The 8,465-nt window shown below is 42.8% G+C and overlaps 1 protein-coding gene and 1 pseudogene across 1 annotated transcript; one reads left to right on the top strand and one right to left on the bottom strand.

The window, feature by feature from the left end:
- Nucleotides 1-1,361: 1,361 nt before the first annotated feature.
- Nucleotides 1,362-3,063, bottom strand: LOC472690 (60 kDa heat shock protein, mitochondrial-like; annotated as a pseudogene).
- A 2,026-nt stretch (nucleotides 3,064-5,089) lies between these two features.
- DEFB4A (defensin, beta 4A) lies at nucleotides 5,090-6,957 on the top strand. The gene is made up of 2 exons (NM_001009076.1): nucleotides 5,090-5,147; nucleotides 6,821-6,957. The coding sequence occupies exons 1-2, from the start codon at nucleotides 5,090-5,092 to the stop codon at nucleotides 6,955-6,957; spliced, it is 195 nt and encodes a 64-aa protein (NP_001009076.1).
- The last annotated feature ends 1,508 nt before the right edge of the window (nucleotides 6,958-8,465 follow it).

The raw sequence follows: 8,465 nt of genomic DNA, 5'->3' as shown, positions 1-8,465 counted from the left end.
CTGCCAGTGGATGGTCTTCCTTGCTGAAGCAAGATCATAACCCTACCTTTAAAACAAAGATGACCCTCTATTGGTCCTTATCAAACACACTTCATCACTAGGATGAACACAGCTGTGAAGGAGTCACACTGGGCTGTGCCAGGAGAAAAGAAGCAGCTGCAACCATAGGAATCTTCATGGGAACAGTCAGCCCAGCTGTCCTTGAACAACCAGGCACATATTCCCTAAGCCTTGGTGGCTTCTTCCCCAGGGACATAGGTGCTGCATTTCACAGTGACTTTCCTATTTCAGAGTAATTTCACCTCCTTCTCTAACAAGGCCTCACAAATGTACTGAGATCTAGAGAGGACAACAAGTGAAAAACCACAGTGCTATCGGTGGTTCCTGGGATTGGAACCAGTGTGTAGGAAAAATTCACTCTCTTTTATGGGTGAGTTTTTAAATGTGAGTGTATTACTTTTATAATAATAATGTTAAGCATAGTAGTCATTAAGAATGTATCGATCAGGAATGAAGTCACACGTGAAAAAGATGGCAACCAGTCCCTTAATTCAAACTCTAAGCCCCAATAAGGTTCTTCTCATAGTACCATGACATTTCCTTAAGAATATTTGCTCAACAAATTAAGAGACATGACAACCTGATTTGATGTGCAAATCTAGATTAAACATGTATCCAGAAACATCAACAGCCATGAATCCATGGTTGGAACAATTGGAGAAATGTGAAATATTGACAAGATAATAAATAACATTGAGGAACTAGTTTTCTTAATGTGTGTAAATTGTATTGTGTTTGATGTGGGAATGTCTGCTCATATGTAAGAGATTCTGCTGAGATAATTACAGTGAAGTGTCATGATGTTTGCGTCTTTCTTTTTTAACTTTAAACAAATTTTTAGTACACAAAGGTTGTCACATAATTGGAAGTTTCTCTACTTTGTACACAATTATTCTCACTCTGCACAGAAAGGCTGCTTAACTTCTCATTTGGTGGTTGCAAGCACTAAAATCCTGATTTTAACAGAATAGACTACTATTCATTTTTACTAAAAAATGCCTCAGTGATTTAAGTTGAAAACAGTACATCAGTACATGGCTCTTGTACTCAGTGTCAGGAATGTACAAGATCTTTCTATTCAAAAATACAAACTAAATTATCTGTAGGCATGGATGACAGCTGTAAACCATTATGTATTTTGTCAGTTGAAACCAGTAACTGATGGTTATAGTGGTTTCTTAAACATCAGCCAGCCTTTTCTTCATTTTCTCCAACTGACTTCTCTGAAGTTATTGGTGAGGAACACTGCCTTGGGCTTCCTATCACAATTCATTAATAAAGGTAAAGCACTATTCTAGGAATTAGAACAGGCCACCTCCCATTCCACACATTGCACCCATTCCAGGGCTGTTCCCTTCTTTAGGAATTTCTGTGACTACAACAGCTGCTGTAGTTAGTAGAGAGGCCATGCCAGCAGCATCCAATAAAGCAGTTCTCACAACCTTTGTTGGGTCAATAATGTCTTTTTCCACCATATTCATGACATCTCCTAACACAGTATCATAACCAACTTCTGAGGAACTTTGCATAATTTTCTCAGCTATCAAAAATCCATCAATACCTGCATTCTTAGCAATTGTCATTGCTGGAATTTTGAGTGTTCTTTTAATAATTTCTACACCAATTATTTTATCTTCATTAGCTGGAGTGAATGAGTCCAAGGCTGGAATGCATCGAAGCAGGGCACAACCCCGTCCCTAAACAATGCCTTCTTCAACAGCAGCTCTTGTAGCATTAAGTGCACCTGTAACTCTGTCTTTCTCTTCATTCACTTCAACATCACTTGTCCCACCAACCTTCAGCACAGCTACTCCATCTGAAAGTTTCTCCATTCAGTTTTTCCTTTTCGTATTCACTAGTTGTGACATCTGACTGGTCAATGATTTCTTGAACACATTTTTCAATTTGAGACTTGTTACCTTTTCCTTTTAAGAGCATGGCATCATCTTTGATCACAGTGACCTCTCCAACTTCTCCTACGTCACGAGGCTGAACGTCTTCAAGATTTAGTGTCAGCCCTCTTCTCCAAACACTGTACCACCAGTAGCAATAACCGTATCTTTAAGCTGGTTCTTTCTATTGTCACCAAACCCTGGAGCTTTGACTGCCACAACCTGAAGACCAACCTTTATCCTATTCAGGATGAGTGTAGTTACAGCTTCTCCATCAATGTCTTCAGCAATTATGACCAAAGGCTTACAGTAAGCATTGGCAATTTCAAGAGCAGGTACAATGGACTGGACACTAGAAATTTTCTTTTCATGCAACAGAACATAGGCATCCTGGAATTCACATTTCTCACCTTTTGATGTATTAATAAAGTATGGAGAAATATATCCTCGGTCAAATTTTCATGCCTTCAATAATTTCTAATTCACCAGTCAGTGTTTTTCCATCCTTTACTGTGATGATGCCCTTTCTTCCAAACTTTTTCATTGCATCAGAGATGATGTTACCAATTTCTTTGTCTCCATTTGCAGAAATTGTAGCAACCTGCGCAATTTCTTCAGGTTTGGTCACCGGTTTAGACTGCTTTTTAAGTTCTGCAATTATAGCATCAACAGCTAACATCATACCTCTCTTGATTTCCACTGGATTAGCACATTTGCTAACCTTCTGGAAGCCTTATTTGGAAATAGAGCATACCAGTACATCAGCAGTGATAGTGCCATCCCCCAGTCTCTTCATTTGTGTTATTGGCAACATCTTGGACAAGTTTAGCTCCAATGCTTTTATATTTATCCTTTAAGTCAATTGACTTTGCATCAGTCACACCATCTTTTGTTACTTTGGGACTTCCCCAGCTATGTTCAATAATTACTGTTCTTCCCTTTGGCCCCATTGTAATGGCTACAGCATCGACAAAAAGTCTACACTTTGAAGCATTAAGGCTCGGACATCAGCACCAAATTTTACATCTTTACCATCACTTCAAGTGAGGTGAGGAGCCAGTAGCCTGGACACTGGTCTCATCTGGTGAAAGACTGTGGGTAATGGAAGCATTTTTGTGGGGTGGTGGCAGGACATGCGCATGGCGAGGCAGGTCATTAGCAGCAAGTGAGAGCTGCCTCTTACGTTCTAAAGGTGACATAGAAAATATACAAAAATAAATAAATAAATTATTAATTTAGGCAGAGCACATAAAGGCTTTATTGCATATTCCATTTCTCTGTATGCTTTCTTCACCAGGAAGAAATAGTTTTAGTGTCAGGAATGAATGAGTCTGCCCCTCAATTCCAGCCTGCTCAACACACAAGGAAACAAAGCCCTGACAATCAGAGTGACTCCCTGGTGACTAAGCTCCAGTCCTGGATGCATATTTGTTTAGCAGTTCTGACAGCATCTGACCCAGCCCTCTCTTTGCATACCCCATCAGAGCCTTCTTCTTTTTTTTTTTCTTTGAGACTGAGTCTTGCTCTGTCGGAAGCGATTCCCGTGCCTCAGCCTCCCAAATACCTGGAATTATAGACGTAAGCCATCATGCCTGGCTAATTTTTGTATTCTTCATGGAAATGGGGTTTTGCCATGTTGGTCAAATTGGTCTCACACTCCTGACCTCATGTGATCCACCTGCCTCAGCCTCCCAAAGTGCTGGGATGACAGGTGTAAGCCACCATGCTAGGCTCAGAAATTTCCTTTTATAAAAATGTCATTAAGGATCTTGGCTGCACAATATTGTTACCAGCTTCCTTTAAATCCACCTCTGGCCTGCCAGGAATCAGGGTTCTTCAGAACCTGATATTTTAAATGAAGAGGTCAGGCAGGTCATGAGGAAAGCCTCATTGTCCCCATGTCTCTGTCACTGCTGTACCCCTGAGACATCACAGACATGGACACTGGGGCCTGCTTGTTTCTCAAACTGCCCTTAGATTGAAAGAGCGAGGAACCAGGATGAATGCCACTCATTTTCCCGAGAAAGGCCCTCTCCTGAATGCCCGGGATGGGGCTCTGTCCATTGCCTGGGGCCGCCAATTGCTACTCTGGGTTACGGAGGAAGGACAGGGTCCTGAGAGACACCAGAGACCTCACACAGCCCTGAAAACATGGGGCTCCTTCAAAAGTGTTTCCCATCACCAACAGGGAGACCACGTGGAGGCCTTGCAGCCCCACTCGGTGCTTCTCCACCAAATCCCAATGGCAGTGAGCTCCCTTCACGCTGACGTCTGTGGAAAGCAGAGAAAGCCCTGGCTCCCAAAGCCCTGAAGTCCTGTGGAGCTGACATTCCCTGAGTGACGGTGTGAATGGAAGGAACTCAAGTGCGGGTGGTAGGCCACCTCCTGGCCCAGGCCTGGGTGAACTCTGAGGGGACACATGTAGTCACAATCCCACCCTCCCATTCTCCTTCTCAGAGGAAGGAAGTGGGCATCCATCTGCCTCATCTCTCTCCCGTGGGGAAGATGGGGAGTTTCAGGGGAACTTTCACATAAATTTCACCAGCTCAGATCTCCTGTGAGGATGGGGCCCACCATGCTCCCGGTGCTGCCAGAGGCCCTGAGCCCCTCCAGGGTCCCTGGGTTTGAGCCAGCCCTGTATCATCCCCAGGAGCTGAATGTCTGAGAAATGGATAGAATTAGATGGAAAGAGCTCTCAATTTGGCCTGAGACTGTCCCCAGATACTCAGGAAAAACAGGACGTCCCACAGAGTGGGCAGCAGGTGAGTGGCAGGTTATAGGTCCTGAGGTTGAGTTTGTTCTCACGTGAGACAGACCCAGCCCCTCACTCCATTCACACACTGGGTTTTAAATGGTTCAAGATAAGATGAATTTTCTGGTCCCAAGAGCAGGAGGAAGGGATTTTCTGGGGTTTCCTGAGTCCAGATTTGCATAAGATCTCCTGAGTGTGCATTGTTCTTTGAGGACCATTCTCTGACTCACCAGGTAAGTGGCTGAATCCTAATCTCTGTAATGAGCATTGCACCCAATACCAGTTCTGAACTCTACCTGGTGACCAGGGACCAGGACCTTTATAAAGTGGAAGGCTTGATGTCCTCCCCAGACTCAGCTCCTGGTGAAGCTCCCAGCCATCAGCCATGAGGGTCTTGTATCTCCTCTTCTCGTTCCTCTTCATATTCCTGATGCCTCTTCCAGGTGAGATGGGCCAGGGAAATAGGAGGGTTAGCCAAATGGAAGAATGGCGTAGAAGTTCTCTGTCTCCTCTCATTCCCCTCCACCTATCTCTCCCTCATCCCTCTCTCTCCTTCCTCTCTCTCTGTGTCCCCTCTATCCTTTTCTCCTGCTTCTCTCTCTTCTTCCCTCTCTCTCTTTTTTTCTGTCTTTCTTTTTCCTCTCTCCCTAGAGCATGTCTTTCTTTCTTTCTCTTTCCTTTCTTCTACCCACACTTTTAGACTGAGTAGACTGAATGCCCTATTTAATTGAACCAAGCATTGCTTCCTTCAATAGAAAAGGAGTTTGAGAACCCAATGGACACCTCACTCGTTCTTCTAAGCCAATATGAAGGAGCCCAATAGCTTGTAAATCTCATCTATTCACTGCTTTCCATGCTACAACTGCTAAGACTATGGTTGAAACCTGTTAGGTGACTTTTTAAACAAAAGGCAGAAATTTTTATTTTATCTAAAAAAAGTAGTATAGAATGCCATTTTCTAAATTTTTATATTTAAAGGGTAGATACTGCAACCTAGAGAATTCTAGATAATCTTAAGGCCCAAACTATACTGTGAGAACTACTGCAGCAGACACTCTGCCCCCAGGACTTTTCTGATCAGAGGCCCTGAGAACAGTCCCTGCCACTAGGCCACTGCAGGTTCACAGGACAGGGACAGCCCATTGAAACCAACTTTTAAACCTGGATGCCTAACCTTCATTTTCTCCTTGATATTATGAAAATAAAATAAAAACCATGAAAGGATAAAAGAGGGAGAGTGGAAGGGAAGGATGGAGAAAGGGAAAAAGAAAATTTGAGAATAAATCCTAAAACAATTAATCTAATAGATATCATATTGTGAAATCCTCATTTTACCAATCTTATTTATGAGTCCTGGGTTTTGTGAGAACAATGGGGTTCTGAGAGGCACCACAGACCTCATATTTTCCAAAACCTAGAACAGTATAATGAAGGAAGGCAGGGAGGCAGGGAGGCAGGGAGGCAGGGAGGCAGGGAGGCAGGCAGGCGGGGAGGGAGGGAGGGAAGGAGGGAAGGAGGGAGGGATAAAAAAAGAAGAATGAGGTTGAAACCAGGACTTAGATATTAGAAACAAGCCATTACAAAATTTATTTCTATGGTTAATTGTGGTTTTCAACTGTAAGTTACTTGGTGTTAATTTCCTATTAAACAATTTCAGTAAGTTGCATCTTTTTATCCCATCTCAGATCAAATACTTAACAGACTAAATGATTTGAAAAAGCAAAAGTTTACTGGCTTGTGTGTGTTAAAATGGAGGTATGGTGGCTTTGATATTATCTTCTTGTGGTGGAGCTGAATTCACAAGAGATCGTTGCTGAGCTCCTACCAGACCCCACCTGGAGGCCCCAGTCACTCAGGAGAGATCAGGGTCTTTCACAATCAGGTTCTACAAAAATAAACATCCCCCAAACCACAGCAGTGCCAGTTTCCATGACAGAAACTTAGATCCAAATGACTGACTCACGTCTCATTATCATGATGGAAAAGCCCAGGCTTGAGAAAGAAGCCCGCTGCGGATTTACTCAAGGCGATACTGACACAGGGTTTGTGTTTTTCCAACATGAGTTTTGAGTTCTTACACGCTGTTTGCTCTTTTTGTGTGTTTTTTCCCTGTTAGGTGTTTTTGGTGGTATAAGCGATCCTGTTACCTGCCTTAAGAGTGGAGCCATATGTCATCCAGTCTTTTGCCCTAGAAGATATAAACAAATTGGCACCTGTGGTCTCCCTGGAACAAAATGCTGCAAAAAGCCATGAGGAGACCAAGAAACTGCTGTGGCTGATGCGGATTCAGAAAGGGCTCCCTCATCAGAGACGTGCGACATGTAAACCAAATTAAACTATGGTGTCCAAAGATACGGAATCTTTATCCTAGTAATTTTGGTCATTGGGTGATGTTGGTTTGGGCAGGCCATCTCTAATATCCTTGAAACACCTTTTTCTGCTCTCCAGGCAGGGGTCAGAGATGCCACAGTGGGGCTTGGAGTGCTTTCCAGGGTCACAGGCATCTGTATTCTTTGGATTCCTTGACCTTCCCCATTTATTCCCGGCATTTTCCTAAAACGTGTGCTTTGCTCCTCCTGCATCCTCCCCTTGCATGCCCTCACCTACCCCACATCTTCCCTAAAAAAAGCAAGCCCAACTCAAAGACCAGTTCCCTCATGGAATCATAGTGGATCTGCCAAGGGAGGGGATGCCCAGTCCTCTGTTCTTCACAAGGACTCCCTTCTCCTGGCTAAGGTTTCTTATGCAATTATGCCTCCTACGGAGGTGCGTGAATTTTCAATTCTCCATTTAGCTATGAGATTTCTACTAGTGTGGACTTTGTCTTATTCATTTATGTGCTGGCCATTCATAAACTATTTCATTAATTGGATGGCAAAATGCAGTTGTACAAGGGTTTCCTTACATACAAACTTAATAGGATCCAAGTAAATGCTGTTAAAAACAAGTCTCTTTGAGGGCACAATTAAATGAGGACAATATGGCATGGGACACAAGCAGAGGGGAGCAAACCTCAAGAAGAAAGACGCATCGACTCTAAGGGGGAGCATCAAGATAGCTCCCTGGCCCTGCTCTCTCTCCTTGGGAGGGTTTGGTCCTTAAATCATGAACTCTGTGGGTGTATCCTAGACGCATAAGAAGCTCTCTATTTCTTCACATTAGCTCTGCACTGAATGTGCATATCATCTACGTCTGGGAAAATGCACCTTAGTTCCAAAATAATCCATTGTCTTTCCTAATCTCAAGATTGAAAAAAGTAACCAGACCTTGTTAGAGTAAAAGCATTTTTATCTGGATATAGATTTTATCCAGACGTGATGACAGAGCCAGGACTAGGGCGAAGCGAGGGAGGCTCTGGCCTCAGGTATAAAATGTAAGCACTAAGATATCCTGTACTTAAGATAGATGATCTTATAATGCGATAGATTTTTAAAAAATAATATTCATGAAAAAATCACCATAATTAACAAACTCTCCAAAATTTAAATCAAGACAGGGTCTAATCCTGTGATTGTCCAACTCAGTCGCACTCACCTACCTTGATGCCAGGATAGTCAGACCCTGCCTTTATTTAGTCATTTAATATTCATCGTGTATACATTGTTATTTTGAATAAATTAGTGGATTTCTTGATTCCTGGAAGCATATATCATTTGACTGTATAAAAGAAGTGAAGCTTCACACACACACAAAAAGTAAAAGTCACCATGACAATGACATTCATTCCTATGTTCTAGGGGAAACAGCACAACTCTCTTAGG

This window comes from Pan troglodytes, chromosome 7, assembly GCF_028858775.2.
Source record: "Pan troglodytes isolate AG18354 chromosome 7, NHGRI_mPanTro3-v2.0_pri, whole genome shotgun sequence".
Taxonomy (NCBI): Eukaryota; Metazoa; Chordata; class Mammalia; order Primates; family Hominidae; genus Pan; species Pan troglodytes.
Note: the sequence above shows the minus strand (reverse complement) of the source record. Positions and strands in the feature narration are given on the sequence as shown.

Coding starts and splice junctions, on each gene's coding strand:
- DEFB4A (NM_001009076.1), top strand. CDS start 5,090: ATGAGGGTCTTGTATCTCCTCTTCTCGTTCCTCTTCATATTCCTGATG. Junction 5,148..6,820: donor ATTCCTGATGCCTCTTCCAG/GTGAGATGGGCC, acceptor TTTCCCTGTTAG/GTGTTTTTGGTGGTATAAGC.